We start from the raw sequence: 21,728 nt of genomic DNA on the forward strand, positions 1-21,728 counted from the left end.
CTTTGTTTCCCTTTATATCGCTGACTGTTTGTTTTGCAACACCATATTCCTCACTTAACCGAGACACTGGTACACCTTTTTCTAATTTTTCTTATACAGGTAATTCAAGTTTTTCACCTATGGTTAGCACCGTATGTTTGCGCTTTGGAGCCATGGTGGAAGAGTAAAGAAAGAAAACTGTGCTTTCACTCAGTCAATGTGTTCCCACGACTCACAATTGGTCAACTGCCTCAGCTCATTGTCCCCTCAAGGCACGCCTCACAAAAGGATACCGGAAAACCGATAAAATTTAAATTAAATTTAGTACAGTATAAAATCAATAGGATAGTATAATAATGTGTACAAATATTTTTTTCGTAAAATTTAATTAGTAAATTGTGTATCTTGTAGCCTATGTTTTAAATTGGAAATATGACAAGAAATGGTCCAGATCTTCGCAAAATCTGGATCTTTGAAGTCCGGATCTTTGAGGGTTTACTGTGTGTGTATATACAGTGTATATATATATATATATATATATATATATATATATATATATATATATATACTGTATATATGTACAGTATATCTATCTATTGCCAGACACCATAATCCCGCAAAGGGTGGCCATTTGACACTGAGTTAGTTGTTTTACAGGGAGGGGCACCAACCCTTCACCAACCCACTTGTTGACATGTAGGTAGCACGTATGGTTTGGTTATATGGTTACCACCCAGCGTTGTAAATGGTTTCTTGGCTTACAGGAAACCATTTGGCTTGTCACTCAATGTAAAGCCACCTGCAAAGGAAAGAAAAGGAATAAGAAGTGACAGGAAAGATAGGAGAAATAGGAAGAGAGGGCGGGCACAGAAAAAGAGTGATAAAAGCTAAGGAAGTGGGCAGCACTACATCAAGTGAGTACAGTAAATATATATATATATATACACACACATACAGTAATACCTTGATATACAATACCCCTAGATGTGATACCCTGGCTAAACGATGGGGGTAGAAATGGCACCATACCCCGCCTAACGATGGCCAAACCCCGGTTTAATGATGGGCTTTGATTTTTCTTACCGATTTTCATGATATTTTAGACTAAAATTGTGTGTTTAGGTTGATTTATAAACTGTTTTTAGACTTCGATTAATGTGTTTTAACCATAGGTGAGGTGAACATTGTCATTTTGGGGAACAGTTTACTAAGTCTGATTTTTCCAGACTTATTTTTGACGATATGCAGATTTGATTTGTTGGTTTTAGTGGGCTATTTTCAGGTGTTAGGCTTAGGTTAGCTTCACTGACAACTGTTAGGCCATTTAGATTGCCTTTAAACATGTTTTTGGGCTCATCTGGGTGGGTTTTGGAGGTGGTTATGGGGAAACCCAAGGCTGGTAAACGGCCCACACTGAAATACATGTTAAAAGTACCTCGATATATGATACCCCGCCTAACGATGGGGTTTTACCTAACCAATTAGATCATTAAACTGTGGTACGCCTGTAAATATATATATATATATATATATATATATGTGTATATATATATATATATGTGTGTGTGTGTGTGTGTGTGTGTGTGTGTGTGTATGTACGTATGTACATACAGTAAAACCTCGATATAACAGACTTCAATAGATCGGAATTTGCTCTTATCGGAATCGAGGAGCAACCAGACCAAATTCCTGTAGAGGTACAGTATACCTCGATATATGATACCCCTAGGTGCGATACCCCCCCTTAGCGATGGGGGTAGAAATACAACCCTACCCCGCCTAACAATGGTCAAATCCCAGTTTAACGATGGGTTTTGAATTTGTTTTACCGATTTTGATGTTATTTTAGACAAATTGTGTGTTTAGGTTGATTTACAAACTGTTTTTAGACTTAGATTAATGTGTTTTACGCATAGGTAGGGTGAACATTGTCATTTTGGCGTACAGTTTAGTAAGCTTGATTTTTTCCAGACTTATATTTTATGATTTTCAGAATATATTTATGGTTTTGGTGAGTTATTTACAGGTGTTAGGCATAGGTTAGCTTCTTTTACTGTTGTTAGGCCATTTAAAATAGCTTTAAACTTGTTTTTGGACTCATCTGGGTGGGTTTAAAACTTGGTTAGGGGGAAACCCAAGGCTCAAAAATGCATCCCTATACTTTATGTGTTAAATCTACCCTGATATATGATACCCTGCCTATCGATGGGTTTTTACTTAACCAACTGCATTGTTAAACCAGGGTTTACCTGTATATCAGAAAAAGTCTGATAAAGCCAGAAGCAGTCTGGACTGCCTGACCACTTCAGCTATGTTCATCACAATAACGTAAATAAAAAACATGTTTATCAGTGTACAGTACAATATTATTATATATCTTATACCATTTGATTATTGTAGTGAAGGTAAAATACAGTACATTACTGCAATGGTAGTGAAAACAGTTTAAAAACTGTTGGTGCAATCTGGACTGATGTCTGATATATTGGAAAAAGTCTGGGTTAGCAGGGGGAAGTCCGGATGCCGCTTTTATCGGAATTTCGCTTTTTTTGGAATGGCTTGGGTCTCAATTAGTCTATTATAGTGAGGTCTTACTGTATGTACATATGTATGTGTGTGTGTGTGTGTGTGTGTGTGTGTGTGTGTGTGTATTGCTCAATCGGATACGTTTATGTGGAGCTACAGAACGTGGTGAATGCTTTTGGTGTATCCGATGGAGCCAGGATTCCGGAGGCTTGAATGATGAGTGAATGGAAGTGTGGCCCATTGGACTGGGCAAATTTTGGCTGTCTGGACAATGCTATTCCTCACCCTGTCCTTGGGTGGGAAAGGAGGTCTGGATGATGATGATGATGATATATTGCCATACACATTTTGGTGTAAAGTATTATATCAACAACTTCTGCAGTGATCATTTATTTATTTAATTATTTTTAAAAATATATAAACGTCTATCTATCTATCAATTGCTAGACACCTTAATTCCATAAGTTCACCTCCATGTCGTCCTGTCCTCCGCCATTTCACCCCCCTCTCTCATATACCTCTCCACTCCATCCCTCCATCTCATCCTTAGCCTCCCCCTCCCTCTCCCCCTCCTCCACCTCACTCACACACTCTCCTCATCATTCTCTCATTTTCCATCCTTTCCACATGGCCAAACAACCTCAGTGTATTTCTCCTAACACTTCCTATCACATCCACACCACAGTGCTCCTTCACTTCCTCTTTTGTCAGTCTGTCTCTCCATGTGACTCCAGTTGCTCCTCTCAAATAACTCATATCCACTGCTCTCACTCTTAACCTGTGTCTTGCCAACAAGATTCAAGCGTCACTTCCATGTGTTAAGAGCTGGTACCACAATACTGTCGTGCAGCAGCTTTTTCACTTCCATGCTCACTTGCCTACTTCTTATCACTGCTTTCAAAGAACCAGCAATCTTTCCTCCCTGTTGTACCCTTTCAAGCACTTCACTCTCTAAACTTCCATCCGTACTCAGCACACTACCCAAGTACTTAAACACACTCACATTTTCCATTTCCTCCTCATCCCACCTCACTCTACATTCAGTGCCTTCATTTCTCTCGAAGACCATAACTTTACTCTTCCCCACATTCACCTTTAGATTCTGTTTCTTACACACCTCCCAAACTCATTCACCAAGCCTTGCAGCTCCCCTTCATCTTCATTCATTGTCACTTAACAACACATCATCATCTGCAAACAACAGTACAGGTAGTTTCCACACACTGCCCTCTCTCATTGGGGCCACTCCAACATCCACTGCTCTAGCTTGTGTCTCTTTTATAATCCCATCCATATACAGACTGAACAACCATGAAGACATTACACATCCCTGTTTCAATCCAACCATCAAATATAAAATTTCATTCAGTTCACTATCCACACGCACTGCAGCCTTAGCACCCTCATACACACTCTTCACGGCATTCAGTAACTGCCCATTTACTCCATATTTTCTTAATACTTTCCACAATCCTTGTCAATCCACCCTGTCATATGCTTTTTCCAAATCCATGAAGGCTGCATACAACGTCTTTCCCTTCTCTAGAAACTTTTCCACTAAAGACCTAAAAATGAATGTCTGATCTACACAATCTCTTCCCATCCTAAAACCTCCCTGTTCTTCTCCACCTAATTCCTCTGTTATTTCCCTGACTCTGTCAATAAGTATCCTACAATATACTTTTCCTATTACACTAAGATGACAAATGCCCCTAAGATTACCACACACTTCTTTTTCCCTTTTTCCTTTGTACAGGGGAATAATTATACCTGACTTCCAATCCTTTGGGACTTTACCTTCCTCCCAGGCCAATCTGCACATCTCCCACATCCAGTCTACTTCTGTCTCTCCCCCATGCTTCAGCATTTCACCACACACTCCTTCATTTCCTGGGGCTTTCCCCATTTTGACTTTCTTCATTGCTTCCACAACTTCCATCCTACTGATTTCTTCCTCTCTTGTCACATCCCTCCTTCTCCCGGCCATTTCCCAGCCACTTATACTTGCATTACTTTCATTCTTTATGCTCAACAGTTTCTTAAAGTGGTCTATCCATTTGCTCACTTTTTCTCCCTTCTCCACTAGTAATCTACCATTTTTATCTTTCACTCCCGAACTAACTTTAACACCCTGTCTAACTCTCTTTACCTCTTTCCAGAACATTTTCTTCTATTCCCTCCACTTACACTCAAATTCCTTCCAAATTCCTCATCCATTCTCTTCTTACTTTCTCCTACTAATCTTTTCACTTCTCTTCATCTTTACATATAACTCTCCCTTCTCTCTCAGCTTCCTCCACACCCCTGTTTCTCGTCCACTCACTATATGCTTCCTTTTTTTGTGTCACAGCCTGTCTCACCTCATCATTCTACTATGCGCCCCCTTTCGTCTTCTCTTCACCCCAAACACCACCTCACATGCTGCACAGATTTCTTCTTTGAATATCTTGCACACACCTTCCACGTCCCCCATCTGCTCCAAATCATATTTACCCAGTCGCTCCTCCACTTCTCTCTTATATTCTGCCTTTTTTCCATCCTCTTGTAACCTTTCCACCCTCCTTCTATGAACTATTTCCCTCTGTCCTTCCGTTCTTCTATTCCTTCATTTCATTTGAACCTTGACTCTCACCTCCACCAAGTGGTGGTCAGAAAGTCCACTCCCCCAACCTCTATTTGCTCTTGCATCAATTAAACACCTCATTTTATTATCAACACACACATAATCAACCACTGTCTTCTGTTCATTCTTCACCACCCATCCTTCTCCTCACTCACCATGTATACCTGTGGATCATTTTGTGTCACCAACCCCCTCCTGGCACAAATGACCTCATCTTCTTTTGCAGGCACACCCCACTCACCAACTACTCCATCCACCTTCATATTTCCTACTTTTCCATTCCTATCTCCAATCAGAAGCACTCTCTCATACTTTCAAACTTTTCCATGCACACTTCCACATTTATTCAGAACTCTTCTTTCACTCTGTTTGCACAATCTTGCATTGGCGCATACAAAAGTACAATCACCCACATTTGTAGTCCAACTTTCTATCTTACCCACACAATCCTTGAGCCAACTGATCCATACTCTCTTATATTCTCCTTCCTCCTCTTGCACACAACAATACACACTCCTTCTTTTGCCCTCTTATTCTCACCCACTGTCACATATATACCCCATCCATACTCCCATTCTCTTACACTCTCACCTCTGCCTTTAGTTTCAGTTAATCCACATAAGTCCACTTATGCACTCTCAAGCACCTGGACAATCTCTCTTTCACCTCATCATTTGCACCCCTTACATTCCATGTTGCAATTCGTGCCATATCCTTTTCTTGGTCCTTAGTGGTCACCTGTCGGTCAGTCCTGGTCTGAGGTTTCTTGTTCGTATTTTTAGTTAACTGTTTTCTGGGGAGGGGCACTAACCCTCTGCCAACCCACATGTTGTCACGTAGGGAACACGTGTTGGTTAGTTATATGGTTACCACCCAGCGTTGTCAGTGATTCCTGGTTTACAGGAAATCATTTGGCTTGCCACTCAGTGTAGAGCTACCCTAAAAACAGAGTACCACTACACTAAGTGGGTGGGTGATGGGCGCCCCCACTTACACTGAGTGGCTAGCATTGCTGACTGCGAAATTGTGGCCTGTTACAGCCAGGGTTCAGATCCTAGTGCAGGCAGCTAGTATCACCCAGCTCAGGTGTTCATCCACACTTTGTGGGTTGATAGGTAAAATGAGTTCCTAGGGTAACACCTAGAGGAGGTAACTGTGGTAGCCTGGATGATGCAAAGGCCTTGTATTCCATGGTATTAGGTGAATAGCTCACTACAGGCTGAAAGGCCTATGTTACAGAGATGAGCACTGTAATAAGTGCCTCATAAGGTCTGCCCCCACCTTCACATGTATCTTTAATATAAGCTGAAATTTCATAAACAGCAATTAATAGTTATATGACTATCATTCTCTGAGGTCAGAGTTCTAGCCATAACTCAACCACCTGGCATATACAAGAAAAGTGTAAATAATTTCTGTGGGCAGAGTGAACTAACCTCTCGAACTGGCTCAACTGCTGATTTCATGAGGTCACTGTGGAATGCCCCAGACACTGGAAGTCTCTTTAGTCGGCGCAGTCTGAAGTCTGCCTTATTTTGCTCAATGAAAGCAAGTGCCTGAAATAAGTCATGCTAAGATTAATTACAGAGAAGAGACTGCTGTAGGGATACAACTGAATATCATACACTCTGTGCAATACAGTAAAACTTCTTATATTTGGCATCCTAGAAATTTGGATTTTGTGAGATAACTAGAAAGCTATACCAGTATCAGTTTCTATACTTTATGTAATACTTCAAATCACTTACTAGTGTTAACAGTATATTATCCATCTTACTAGCCCTTGCATTAAAAATATAATTGGGTACAGTATCTTTTTATCAGTACCTATATTAGAGTTCCTCTTTTATTGCTCCAGGCCTACTTTTGCATTTCATTCTAGTTAATGGCTAATCATTTAATGGAAATGAGGGAAAAGACTAGCAGCTAGAGGGTTACACTGCTTAACTACCATTATAATTATCATTATTATTTCAGCCCATAAATCCATGTCCACATAGGGTGAGAGGATCTTTATTAGCTTGATACAGTTTATCTACATACATTCTGCTCTAGAATACTTAGCTACTAACTGTGGCAATATCCAAAATGGTAAAAATAAATACAGTAATCCCTCGATTATCTAATGTAGTAGAGCCATCGGTATATCCGGATACGGAGCAATATCCTACCTACCTATACCCTACCTATGTCCAACCTCTATGTACAGTACCCTTCCTAATTGTGGCAGTATTCCTCGGTCTTTTAGCTATTTAGACATCAAAACACACATTGGTTCCTTGAAAGCATTGATAAGAAACAGGGAAGTGAGCATGGAAGTGAAAAAGTTGCTACATGACAGTATTGTGATACCAACTCTAACATATGAAAGTGAAGCTTGGACCTTGTTGAAGGGACAGAAGTCAAGAGTGAGTGCAGTGGAAATGAGTTATTTGAGAGGAGCCTGTGGAGTCACATGGAGAGACAGACTGACAAATGAGGATGTGAGGGAGCATTGTGGTGTGGATGTGGATTGATATGAAGCGTTAGGAGAAACACATTGAGGTGGTTTGGCCACGTGGAGAGGATAGAGAGTAAGGGACTGATGAGGAGAGTGTATGTGGGTGAGGTGGAGGTAGGGGGAGGCTAAGGATGAGATGGAGGGATGGAGTGGAGAGGTATATGAGAGAGGGAGGTGTGAGCTGGGAACAGGGCAGTGAAATGGTGGGGGACAGGGCAACATGGAGGCGATCTGTTTGCGGCCACCCCTTACGGGATTAACGTGTCTGTAGGTATGCTAGACAATATGAAAACAATGCATAAACAATAAAAATTAAAAAAGAAAATCCATAGTTCTTACCACCCAGTGAACGGGAGTCACGCATCATAACCCGCTAGCCTCCAGCCGGTGTACAGTTTAAGAAATGTCAAACACCTCCTCCTCCATCCGCTGGAGCTGGGTGATGAGTGGGGATGTGCAGCAAGGTGATGGAGGCCTACCCACCTTAGGAGAATCTGAAAACAGCCGCATGCTCACGTCTAATAGTGACTCAGCGGCTGTTGATGTGCTCGGTTCTGGGTCTGAGAGTGAAGAATGGGGACAAGGTGGTGGTGGTGGGGAGAATGGGCTCATATGTGTGGGAATGGCAGTAGTGAAGAAGGAGTTGATTCTGATCTGAAGATAGGTGCGACGATTCTGATGGAGGATGACAGTGTCCTTGACTGCCAGCAGATCCATCACCAGCTTCAGTAGCACCAGCTCCCTGTTGCTGTGCAGGTGCTCAGCATATTCAAGCACCTGCTCTATGCTGGCACACAGCGCACCAAGATGTGGGAGTGATGGAGTGGTGGGGTGCTCATAATCAGGGTCTTTGTCCACGTCGCTGTCCTCTGTTGGTCCCGCAGAGATAGCAGCGGCAATCTCTTCATCAGACAACACCTGATAACCAGGATTGCCACCGTTGTCATCCAACCACTCCCTCACGTCGTCGACATTTATATCCTCGCCTGCTGTATGTGGACAAGAAAATCATCCACGTCAAATCCTTCAAAGTCTTACGAAGTCTCGTATCCCTGAAGGAGACGAGTCCAACCACTTTCAAGGGTTTTGATAAAGACATCCTTCCAAGCATTCGCCCACCTGAACACTGCTGATTTGATGTTGTGATGCCGAAGATTTTCCATTGTCTGTGCGGCACGTCCTATGTCTGTCGACCCCTTCTCGTCCTCTAGCACTGCCATCACCTTGTCCAGGACTCTCTGACAGTACAGTCTCTTCACTGCTACAATAACATGTTGGTCCATTACCTGAATTAGGTGGTAGAAATATGCACCTGATATGACCATTGTCGGCAGCCAATTCCTTCTCGGACGGATGTGCAGTGACATTGTCGAGGATCAGGAGTGCCTTCATCTGGCTGCGAGAGATACCAAGTTTCTCTGTTTGGTAATGGAAAACCTCCTTGACAAAGTGTCCATGGAACCAGTCTCTGAAGATCTTACAGGTAAACCAGGCCTTCACAGAATGGTATCACACAAGAGGCAATTATCCATCAACCCACAGAGACAACGTGGCTGTTTTGTGCATCCAACAATGACGGGCTTGAGGCGGTCCAGCCTGTGTAGCATAAAACCAAGACATGCTGTTTGGACACCTTCCGACCAGGCACAGTCTTCTCCCTCTATTCTGCTGAGGTGTTGGTGGGCAAGGAGCGGTAAAAGAGGCCAGTTTCGTCAGCACTGTACACTTGACCGAGAGCAAGGCCCTTGTCCTCAATCAAGCGTTGCATTTTCAGGCAAAATGGCTCAACATCCTCCACTCCATTGTCGTGTCCAAAGCCTTGCCATGTGTCTTACAGTCAGTACGTCCATGTTGAAAAGGAAGAGCCAATCTTCAGATGCCTTGAAGTCATGCATGTTGTGTACTGTAGGTGTGCAAACTTTTCCGCTGCCGCCTTCAACTTGGTCCAACATACAAGCACACTGGTACCTGGTTGTTGGCAAAACCAAACCAGTTTGACTGGCTGATGGCAGCGTGGCAGGGCTGAGACATCACCTTCCTGTCGCCCTTCTGAGTGCCATCACCGTAGTCATGTCCATACTTAGTCAGCTTGTCCCGTGATTTCTTGATATCAAACAAAGTTGAACGGGCCACATCATATTCCCACAGGATATGTGACGTGTTCCAGCCCACGTCAACCTTGCTCATCATCTCATGCTTTTTCTCCAGAGTCAAAATCTTCCTCTTTTGTTTCTCAGGTTGTGGTGGGGCTATTATCATACACAAGAGAATGCTGATAAGGAAAATCAAGGCCTGAAGCAGCTAGGGAACCACCACAAATGCAACAATGGAAACTGCCATGGTTACAACTCAGCCAAGCACGTCCACACTCATGAGAGACAAAGGTGGGAACTGAGGTGCAGTACCAACACGTGAACACAAAGCTGCCGTGTCTCTACCCATGCTTGGCTATGAGCACACATGGAAAAGCACCGAACTGTCCTGTGAACGCAAGGGTCAATTCTGCTTGGCCAGGCAAATGTCGCCACAGGACAGCAACAATGGATCCCCATACATCAAGGCCTCAGGGAGCATCCGATTAATCCGGCTGGCCAGGCGACTTTGACCATTCGGTAAGGAGGCGGATAGCTGTGCATGCCCGAGAACGTCCAAGTGATCCAGGCGGCTGGAGTACTTTGACCATTCACTGAGGAGGCGGACCGCCATTTTTGCTCAGATTGTGGGTTAGGGTCTGTATTACTCGTGCGCAGCCAGTAGCGTCCGAGTGATCCGGGCGGCCAGGGGACTGACCGTATGGTGGAAAGGCAGACAGCCATTTTAGCTTAGCTGGTGGGTTAGGGTCCGTATTACTCATGCGTGGCCGAAAGCATCCAAGTGATCTGGGGGGCAGGGGGACTTTGACCATTCGGTGAGGAGGCAGACAGCAATTTTTGCTCTGTTGGTGGGTTAGGGTCTGCATTACTCATGTGCGACCGGTACCGTCTGAGTGATCCAGGTGGCTGGGGGTCTTTGACTGTTCAGTGAGGAGGCAGACAGACACTTTTACTCAGCTGGTGGGTTGCAGTCTATCACCTGCGTTTGGCCAGAGAGGTCAGCTGGCAACCCAACCAGTTTTTTGAATTTGTAGGCCACCCAACCGGTGAAGTTGGAAATTTTATGTTTGGATACAGACAAAGAAATCCGGATGTGGAAATTATAGAGCCAGGGCCTAATGTTCGGATATGGAGCTTCTGGATAATCGAGCAATTACTGTTCAGTGAACTCTCAATTTTCCGGTGTAATTCAGTCAACCCCATGCTAAATAAAGCGAAACATCAGATACTGTACCACATAGTACCCCCCATCGACTCAACATTTGGTGTCAAGCTGGATACTTTATTACTATCTGTCTCAACCCTCTATCTCAAATATATACTGTACTTTCCCATGAGTAAAAGGTAAAAACTAAACATAAAATACAATACAATAATGATACAGTACAGTAAAAGTCCTTTCATTCGGCATCTGGTCTTACGGTATTTCCAGTCTTTTGGCAGTTTTCTTAAATACAATAATCCCATTATGAAAGTTCACTGCTCTTCCGGCACATATGCTGAGCCGATTGGCCAGTTTGGTGCTATTAGAGCTAGATCTAACACTTTTCATAATAATTTAGTCTATCTATCTATCTACAGTACTCGTCAGAAGTATTCAGCGTTGTACGCCGGGCGCGCAATACTTATGGCCCAAAAAGAATCACCCATTTTTGGGGGTAAGAATTGAGCCACAAGTTTGAGCTCCGAGCATGACGTAACGGTAGCCTGAGGCCTTCCGACACGCTGGTTGGTTCCCGCCTCAGTCGCCCACGGGCTGCCTGAGAGAGAGGAACTCCGCCGAGTGTCCCTCTCAAATTGAGCCATTTTTTACCGAGTGTCCCGCAGTGTTTTGGCCTTTAAAGCTTTGTTATGGCACCTACCCGTGAACTATCGAGTGAAATCATATCCCAGATCATTGCTCTAAAGGAGGCAGGCCACCAGACAAAGGAAATTAGTGAATTGGTTGGTGTGGCACGATCGACAGTGCGTCGTTGGTGTGCGCGGTTTCGGGAGGAAAACAGTGGTGAAGTTCCCACAAAGAAACCGAGGTCTGGTAGGCCTAGGAAAACTTCCCCAAGGTCTGTTAATGTTTTAAAACGTGCAGTGGAGTTTAATCCTCGTGTGAGTGCAAGGAAAATTAAGGAGAGCAACCCGGAAGTGTTTGGTGAGGTGTCAGTGAGAACAGTGTCTCGTAGGGTGCATGAGCTTGGTTACACAAGTCACAGGCCTGTGAAAAAGCCTCTTCTCTCTAGCAGCCAGAGAATTCGTAGGCTTGCCTTCGCTAATGAATATCTAAACTGGGGTGAGGAGCAATGGTTGTCAGTGTTGTGGTCTGATGAGGCAACGTTTAGTGTTACCTGTAACAGAGGAGCACACAAAGGTAGTGACCCACTTGACCCACGGTATGTAGAAAGCACAGTTAAACATCCAGATTCACTCATGGTATGGGGTTGTTTCTCAGGGAAGGGTTTGGGGAATCTTGTTGTACTTCCCAAGAACCTCAGAGTGAATCAGGATGTTTACCTGGAGCTTCTGTGTGATCATTTACCAGACTCCTTCGAGCTAACAGGTGCACGAGTGTTTCAGCAGGACGGTGCACCTGCTCACAAGGCCAAATCGGTCACCAATTGGCTTCGTGACTGCGAGGTATCATTCATGACAGACTGGCCAGGAAATAGCCCAGACCTCAACCCGATTGAAAACCTCTGGTACCTCGTAAAGAAGAGTTTCCAAGGGAAGGACATGAGCTCTCTGCCTAAGCTGGAAGCCGCCATTCGTGGCTCCTGGGACAAAATACCCCTCCAGCACCTCAGGAGCCTCGCCCTTTCACTTCCAAGACGTCTCAGGTCCGTGAAGAAACGTAAAGGCTACCCTACGAAGCACTAAAGGTAAATAAAATGCATTATTTATATGTTTTTTCAATGTTGAAAGGTTTGTTTCTCAGGAGGGACACAGGGCGCTCCATACTTCTGACGAGCACTGTATAGCCCGACGCCCTAGTCCCGCAAAGGGTGGCCGCAGACAAAATGCCTCCAAGTCACTCTGTCACCCACCATTTGACTCCCCTCCCCCCAACTCACCCCCCCCTCCCTCATATACCTCTCAACTCCATCCCTCCACCTCATCCTCGGTCTACTTCTCCCTCTCCCTCCCTCCACCTCACCTACATACACCCTCTTAGTCAGTCTTTCATTCTCCATTCTCTCCACATGTCCAAACCACCTCAGTGTACTTCTCCTAATCTTTTCAACCACATCCATAATAATTCAGTGCCAATAAATATTAGATTTTCATCTATATCTAGCTCATTTTGCGGTCCAATTTAGTGTGAGTGTTTGAACAGTTCACCTATAGCTTGGTGCTTAAGATTTCTGCTTGCCAACACTGCATGTGCCGTCGGCCATCATGACTCATGAGTGTCTGGCTTTGTGAGTGGGACCATTAGAAAATTTGGAAACTTTTTCGTGCTATTTTACGGTCATCCTCTCGTTTTCATGTTGCACTATGGCCTCTACTAGTGGAAAGCCTACTGGTGTTGTGAAAAAATGCACCCATTAGGTGCTGACTAACACCAAGAAGATTGAATCTGAAAAAAATGGAGTTGGGTGTTCCTAGGAAGAAGATAATGGAAGATTTCGGTGTGAGCTCCTCCACTATATACGACCGTAAGGAAGAGACGGCTGATTTAGTGCTTAGGGTTGACCAATAATACTTGCTAGACACTGTGATTGCATTGGGGTGACCGACCATGATTGCCAGAAACTTTTTGGCAGATTTTCCTGGTCACCTGGCAGTTTCTGCTCTTTTGGCACCTGCTTGGTCCTGAAGATGCCGAATGGGAGGACTTTCACTATACTGTATTTAGTGCTGTGGGATTTTCCTGGGTGCCAGTTGGCTACTGCATACGAGCCGGTTGATACACCTCACAGCTGGATATTGCAAAGAACTGCCAGTTATTTCCTGTTTCAGCGCTGGATGTTGCATAACTTTGCTGGACATTGCTTTCACAGAGCTGAGCCAAAATTGCTGGATATTTTGATGGGCTGGATATAGCTATGATAGGAGAAATAGCAGTTTTATGGCTGGCTACAGTGAACTGAGTACAATATAGCAGTAGCAGTTGTTACTGAGTAACCCCAGTTGGTCTGGCTGAGCAGACACCTCTACTGCAGGCAAGCAACTGTCCCATGCAGTGAACTGATGTTTCCATGTGGTAGATAGCACCTTACTTCAATGAGGCACGGGGAAGACAGTGAAGGTTTGGTTACTGCATGGATGCTGCATTTGCATCTTTCCACCTAGTTAACAAGGGCACCACAGTAGGCTCCACATCACCCCATTATCTGGTTACCAGACAGCATTGTAAACAGGCTTCTATGTTACAGGACACCAGCATGCTTGCCTCTCAGTGCACTGCCACCTGAAGTGGAAAGAAAAGACGTAACAAGTGACAGAAGGGATGGGAGAAAGAAGAAGAAAGGAGGGGAGACACAGAAAAAGAACGATATAGGTGAAAGAAGTAGTAAGCAGCATAGGCTGCATCGAGTGTGTGGATGATGGTTGCTATCACCTACACCCAACAGTATGGCAGCAGTGAACAGAAATTTAAAGATAGCAAATTACCTCATCATTACCAGCAATAACTTTGCAGTGAGGGTATAGGTAGCTGGATATGCGACAGTCAACATCTGGGAGTCCCTTACGCTGACAGTATTCCTTGGCCACCGAGCAGGCAAATCCCAGGCGGGAGTTGGGCCCATACATAACTGTCATCATTCCACTTGGAGTCAACTCTGATGCCAGCAGCATGGCTTCGGCACGCACCTTCACCAAATGAATTGCTACCAGAAAAAAATTGTAATATTAAATTTGTAAAATCAAATTTGTTTGAAATAAGTCAGTGACTTAGAGAACTAATATTGTATGGAAAGTCATCATTTTCACTGACATCATCAATCATCAGTTATCATCCTGACTTCATTTCCCATCAAGGATGGGGTGAACTGATAAAAACTAATTCTAGAGAACACTCCATTCTACAAATTTTTGCTTAAAATAACTAAATTGTTATGCTTCCACAACTGTCATTACTATTATTACCACTAGATCGTATTAAAGTGCTTGGTGGACTGCTTACATCTGGCTACTTCAAACAGGCACTCTCAAATCTCTTTCTTAGAGGTTGTACAGAAGGACCGTTTGTATGGTGTGCTACATAGTGTGAGGGATACCAGTACACAGAGCTGTTCTCTGTGTTGTTACTGTTGTAATGAAAAGAACTGACTGTATTATGGTCTGGCTAGGTATTTAACGTTCACACTCGAAATTTCAGATTCTGTAAGAGGTATTTCTGGGGGAACTTTAGATGCATGCTGTCTGGCTTATGGTTCTAAATGGGCAAAATGGTTATGTGTTATGCATTTTAGGGAGATGTTTATAAGACATTCGATACACTGCAAAGAAAATGTTACTTGTTTATATGTGGTTAAGGGATATGCAAAATAAGGTGGAAGAATGGTTTGAAGTTAAAATAGAAGCAATGAACTGTGTGCTCACACATTCATGTAATCAATGACTAGGAACACCAATGTTGCCTGTTAAAGGCAACTTATATTCATGGTAACTGATACTATTTTTACTGTTGTTGTCTCAGACACATCAGAACCTGAACTGTACGTACCCTTAGCCCCTTCAATTCAGTGATATACAGTCAAAAAGCCTATGGCGCTTGCTTCTATGACACAGCAAGGTGAACTATACCTATGGCGCGGGCGCAGCAAGGTTTGAAATGCACGGGCAAATTCCCCTAGCAGCTAGAAAGCGAACCTTAGCTCTCACCCGCCGTTCAAGCCCTGCTCAGTGTGTAGCCAGACCGCTCGTTATGTGATCACCCTCCCGTTTTTTGTGCCTATTGTTATGTATTTTGCCACAGAAATGACTGATTGCTTGATTGTGTGTGTGTAAAGTGGGGAAAAATGGGGAAAAGTGGGGTGAAAAGGGGGACTTTGGGTGAATGTTCAGAACCAAATCGCATTTTTCCCATAGGTTTAGTTATTTGTATGAGGCGGTTTTCTATGGCACGGGTGCGTCCGGAACCAATTAACCACGCCTTAGGCGACCTAACTGTACCTTTACTAAACTACTTTGAATTATTTCTTGTTATCCTGGTGTCCTGTCTCGGGGACTCATTTGATTTGAATGCCTCGATGACCTTGCCTTGAGCATAGGTTTGCTTTCCCAAGAGATGGCTGGATTTTTAAAAGGCTGATCTGATACCCATATCCTCTCTTTCTCATTTTTCTCTCTGTTCATCAAAGACTTACTCTGTCTTTCTGTTCTTGTAAGAATCCTTCCTTTCCAACACTGATGAGTTAATGGTACTGTAACATCACAGAATACAAATACTGGGTACAGTCAAGTCGCTTAAGGCGCAGCTAATTGGTTCTGGACCGCGCCCGTGCCACAGAAAACCATGCCATACAAATAACTAAACCTATGGGAAAAATGGAATTTGGTTCTAGATGTTCGCCCTAAGTCCCCCTTTTCACCCCACTTTTCCCCACTTTACACATGCACACAATCAAGCAATCAGTCAATGCATGTATTACACATAACAATAGACACAAAAACAGGAGGGTGATCAGCCTTGTGTCTACTTGGGCAATACCACGCGCTGCAGATCGAGAGAGAAAAAGCTCGGCCAAGTAGACACACATCAGCTGACTGACCAAACATTAAAGATGGCGGAGGCTGCCTGGTCAAACACTGAATGAAGAAGTTTATTTGATAAAGTCTGTATGTTCAAGTGCCAATAGAACTCACATTTAACACATTAATAATCAGTCTTATACAGGGTGATCCAGAAAAACCTCCCACATTTAAAAAAAAAAAAAATAAAAATAAAAAAAATAAAAAAATAAATAATCAAAATATTATTTGCACACATGAAACTTCATTCAATACAGTTTTTATTCATCATGTTTTAAAGATGACATCCTCCAAATGGTGGCCGTCATTGTCTATACACGCTTGGAGGCGATTTCTGAAGGCTGCCATGGCTCGACGGGTCATGTTGGGTGGAACAGCGGCTATCTCCTGCTGAATAGCAACCTTAAGGGCTTCAAGAGTTTGGGGTCGATGAGTATACACTCATGATTTAAGGTAGCCCCACAGAAAAAAATCACAAGGGGCAAGGTCATGGGAATGGGCCGGCCACCCAACATCGCCACACAATGAGATCACCCGATCTGGAAACATTTCCCTCAGCACTTGCAATGATCTTCGAGCTGTGTTTTTCTGTAGCTCCATCGTGCTGAAACCACACATCAAGTTCTTCAAGCTCAAGGTGTTCGAGTTGTGGCCTTAGAAAGTTTTCGAGCATATCAATGTAACAGTCAGAAGTTACGGTAACAGTTACACAACCCTCTTCAAAGAAATAAGGACCCACGATGCCAACATCAGCAACAGCACACCACACAGTCACCTGATCGGAATGCAACAGTCTTTCGTGTAGCATGCGAGGGTTGTCTTCAGACCAATAGCGAAAATTTTGTTTGTTAACCTGCTGCGTCCCGTTTACATATATATACGTCCGCTTGTTTTGTCACTGTCGGTCCCATTGACGTATATAAATGTGCATCAATTGCAAGGTCCCTAATTTGCATAATTTTCGATTTTCGCGCGTGATTTTTGGTACATATACACAGGACCCCTTCCTCTACAGGCACGGACAATGCCTTATCCCACATGACCTCCCCCCCCCCCCCGCACGCCATTGTCTCGGCAATTCACCTGTTACCAGTGACCTGGCCAGTAAAGACACATCGTGCCACAGTACAAAATTCAGGGCCAGAGTGATTCCCCAATCGATGACAATGTGGAGGACAAAGTTTACATAGCGTTAGAGGAAGAAACAGTCAGAAATGATGATCAGGTAATGTCGCCAAAAAAGGTCAGGTATGTAGTAGTAGTAGTAGTTGTTCCCTAGGCAGTCTGGCCAAACAGCCCTGAGGTCAGGTATGTTGATGTGTTTGGTGAGTGAAACAATGCTTATATTGCCCATATTACTGTGTGAAAACCAATATACTCTCTTACTACATATAAATTCGTACCAAATAAATAAATAAATAAATACTGTTTATGAGTGGTGTGGAATAGTTACCCTACCATAGAATTTGTTTTCTTTGGAGCCAGCCTGATAGAAAACCTAGTATGGTAGAGGGTACTGCTACCTGTATTGAGTATTTTAAACCTCAGGTGAGCAATTTCTCTATGAATTTTTGATGTTTCTCACCAAAAGCAGAGGTTTGAGCCAAAAATTTTTTTTTCCAAAATTGGTTGGGATTGGGGGGGAGTCAGTGGTGGAAAATCGGTCGGGACGCGGCGGGTTAACAGAGCCACTCAAATGAAAATGAGCTTCGTCACTGCACAAGAGAACAGCATCTTCCGGAACACTTTGCAGAATGTTCTCGCATAACTCCTTGCAGCTTATCCAATCTCTTGCATTGAGTTCTTGCACAACCATCATTTTGTATGGATGGAAGTGAAGGTCTTTGTGTAAGATTCTCCTTGCAGTTTCCTGGGATATCCCAACAGCTAAAGCATGCTTCCTTGCAGAACATCTCGGAAACTGCACAACAGATCGCCTCAATGCTTCAATATTCTCAGGCATACGAGCGCTCCTAGGTCGACCAGGTGATTTTCTTTTTAAAGCTGAGTCTGTTGCCCTGAAATTCTCAACCCACTGCAAGATGGTTTTCCGATTTGGGACGTTTTGGTTCCGTGGAATACTGAAACTTCTTTGAAAAGCCCTCTGCACAGTGATCACAGAACGGTTGTTTGTGAAGAACGCTTCGACAGCAAACACATGGTGTGCTCCTGACCATGCCATGTTGGCAACTGAGGATGGTTGGGGTTGGGCTACCAACAGACTCTAGCCCCGCCCCTCCCGCCTCACTACTGCCAGTGCTACAGCCTTTCGAAATGTGGGAGGTTTTTTGAGTCACCCTGTGTATATATATCTATCTATATATATATATATATATATATATATGCTAGGAAGAAGGAACAAAAGGCCAAGAGCCTGCAATACCTGTTCCTTCCAAGAGAAAAACAAAATACAAGAGAGAGCCAAATTCAAGATCCGATCATTTCAAGATGCCTGGACACACTGTGTTTGAAAGACTGGAGGTCATACGAAGCCGGATATACAGACAGAGGGAGACAGTTCCAGAGTTGACCTGTTGCATAAATGAGGGATTGGGAGTAACGGTTAACTCTTGCATTAGAGAGTTGGACAGAAAAAGGGATGAGAGTTTGCTGTTAGATGGGTGCTATGCGCCCGTTGTAGAGGTAGAGGAATGCAAGTAGACAGTTCAGAGAAGCAGTGACCATTGAAGTAGCGATAGAAAAAAGATAGAGAGGCAACAGTGTGGCGAAGAGATGGAGGTTGAAGGGAGCCAGTAAGAGGAGGAGAGTTGATGAGACGTATAGCCTTTGACTCCACCCTACTGAGAAGAGCTGTATGTGGGGAGCCTCCCCACACATGAGAGTTGTACTCTAAACAGGGGCGAATAAAACCCGTGTATAAAGTCAACAACTGTGCAGGGGTAAAGAAGGCACGGAGTCAGCTAAGCACACCAAATCTCTTGGAAGCAGATTTTACAAGAGATGCAATATGATCTTTCCAAGATAAGTCCCGTGTGAATGAAACCCAAAGCATGTTCAAGGATGATGCACGATTGAGCTGGATGTTATTAAACATTGGTGGGTACTCCTGTGGAAGATTTTGACGGGTTGATAGGTTACTGTTGCATGTTACAATAAGATTTTTCATATGCTCCAAAACCTAAGTCCTCTACCCAGGGCCAATGCCTTAGCCCTTAAGAAAACAAAAAGGGACATGGCAGAAAAAAAAAAAAAAATTATGATAAAAGTTTCACCTATTAAGATATGGCAAGAATGATATCAAGTTTAAACTTACCATCTTCAAAAGACAGAGCTCCAGCAAAAGTTAGAGCTGTGATTTCCCCAACACTATACCCTGCCACACCCACACATGACTCAAGAACACTAGGTTTCTCATCTCTCAATCTGGGAAAGAAAAAAGCCCAATGAAGATGTTCATGTGTGTTCTGAAACATCTTACAGGCAAATAATGTTATACCTTAAGAACTTTGTAAAATGTCATTTGAGTTAATACAGTAAGCTCTCAAAACCAACAGATGTTTAGTTAATACAACAAAGCTCTAATCCAAGAGATAACCACAGGTCTTTCTATCATATAAACACTGCCATGGATGTTGGGTGGCTTCGTAGAGCTTAAATTACTGGTGTATATATGCACTACTGCAGTCTAGCTTCAGACCCTCGTGGCAACTATGTATTTAAGAAATATAAGGTAGCAGTGTTCAGTAATTACATGATTTTTTAATGGAGGTAAGAAAGAAAGAAAGTCTTAATAACACATGTACAAGGTTTGTCCAAAATGAAACAATTTTTTAAATAGCGCACCAACTAGCTGGCATACTGTGATTGCTACGGGAGCACAGTGTAGCGGCTACTTTGAACTTTAGTCTGATACTAGCCACATCACACCATGTCACTTAGTCATTGAGGTACACACACTTCAGCGAATGTGTTTGGTGCACTTGGAAAATTTTCTTCTATCTCTTCTATTATCTGAAACTGGCGACCTTTCAGGATGGATTTCAATTTGGGGGGTGGGGAATCTGCAGAGGCCAAATCCTGAGTGTAGGGTGGTTGGGGGATAATAGTTGTCTCGTTCTTCGTCAAAAAGTTACAGATAAGAGCGATGTGAAAGCAGGTGCATTGTCATCGTGCAGCATCCAGGTTTTGTTTAACCATGCCTCAGGTCTCTTCCTTTGCACTGTCTCCCTTAAATGCTTCTGGTTATTCAAGTAAAACTATTGACTGTCTGAACAATGCAACAACCTCATGATAAATGACACGAGTCCAATAAAAGATCAACATCACTCACATTGGAGAGACTCTGACGTGCCTTTTTTTGGTCGCAATGACAATATTTCAACTCGCTGTGATGACTGTCTTTTTGTTTCGACACTGTAGCCATACACCCACATAAAAGCTTTTCCAAATTTGAAACGGAATTTTGTGCAAACACATTGCTCTTCAAGATCCTACATTATTCACCCTGCAACAAACTGCCAAGTGTACTAAACACACATTCACTCAAGTATGTCTACTTCAGTGACTAAGTAACGTGGCATGATGCAACTAGTGTCAGACTAAAGTTCAAAGTTGCTGCTCCACAGCGCTCCCATCACAATCATGCTATACTGGCTGATTGGTATACCGTTTAAAAAGTTTGGTTTCTCTTAGGACAGACCTTGCATACATGCTATATTATTATTTATGAATCATTCCATGGCAGATCATGAATTTACTGAAAACTTTGCAGCCTGACCTTCTCACATTTGTTTTAAATTTGCAAGTATTCTTACTGACTTTGTAGAAGCTGGTATGAAACTGTTCATACCAAGTCAACATTTTGCTAAAAGATCAGGCTCCCCAAAATGGTTTGATAGAAACTGTGCCAGAGTTGCAACCCAAATGTCATTAATGTGAATTGCTCAGTCAATATAAAATTGCTAGAAACCATGTAAAAACAGTAATATATGTTGTTAAATCAAATTTTCTTCACAACCAAGCATCCACATTATTAAATAATCCTAATGACAATAGAATATTCTGGTCAACTCTCAATTCTTTCAATAATAACTTCAGCAAATCATCACCCATTCCCCCACTAATATCTTCAGATGGTAACATTACAAATGACCTGCATGGTAAAGCAAACATCCTTGCCAATACATTTGCCAGTAATTCTACTTTAGAGAAAGTTGTCCAGAATGTCCCTGTATTTATAATGGTCGCATTGGCCAGTTTCTCGTGCCCCACCCCCTACTGATGCCCCGCCCTCTTCCAGCTCTACTCGTTGCTGATTGGCTGAGATAATTATTCTTCTTACTGACAGAATAATGAG

General features: G+C 43.2%; 1 protein-coding gene across 3 annotated transcripts in view; it reads right to left on the reverse strand.

The window, feature by feature from the left end:
- beg (malonyl-CoA-acyl carrier protein transacylase beg) overlaps positions 1–21,728 on the reverse strand; it is a 96,162-nt gene that overhangs the window by 10,797 nt on the left and 63,637 nt on the right. For all 3 annotated transcript variants that reach the window (XM_080287295.1, XM_080287300.1, XM_080287291.1), the window contains 3 exons: positions 19,686–19,795; positions 14,327–14,544; positions 6,565–6,684 (listed from right to left, as the gene is read on the reverse strand). In XM_080287295.1, coding sequence (XP_080143421.1) covers positions 6,565–6,684; positions 14,327–14,544; positions 19,686–19,795 — 448 coding nt within the window. The remainder of the gene's footprint in view (positions 1–6,564; positions 6,685–14,326; positions 14,545–19,685; positions 19,796–21,728) is intronic.

The sequence above is a fragment of the Coenobita brevimanus genome, chromosome 14 (assembly GCF_032717465.1).
Source record: "Coenobita brevimanus isolate Jiangsu-jjx chromosome 14, ASM3271746v2, whole genome shotgun sequence".
Classification (NCBI taxonomy): Eukaryota; Metazoa; Arthropoda; class Malacostraca; order Decapoda; family Coenobitidae; genus Coenobita; species Coenobita brevimanus.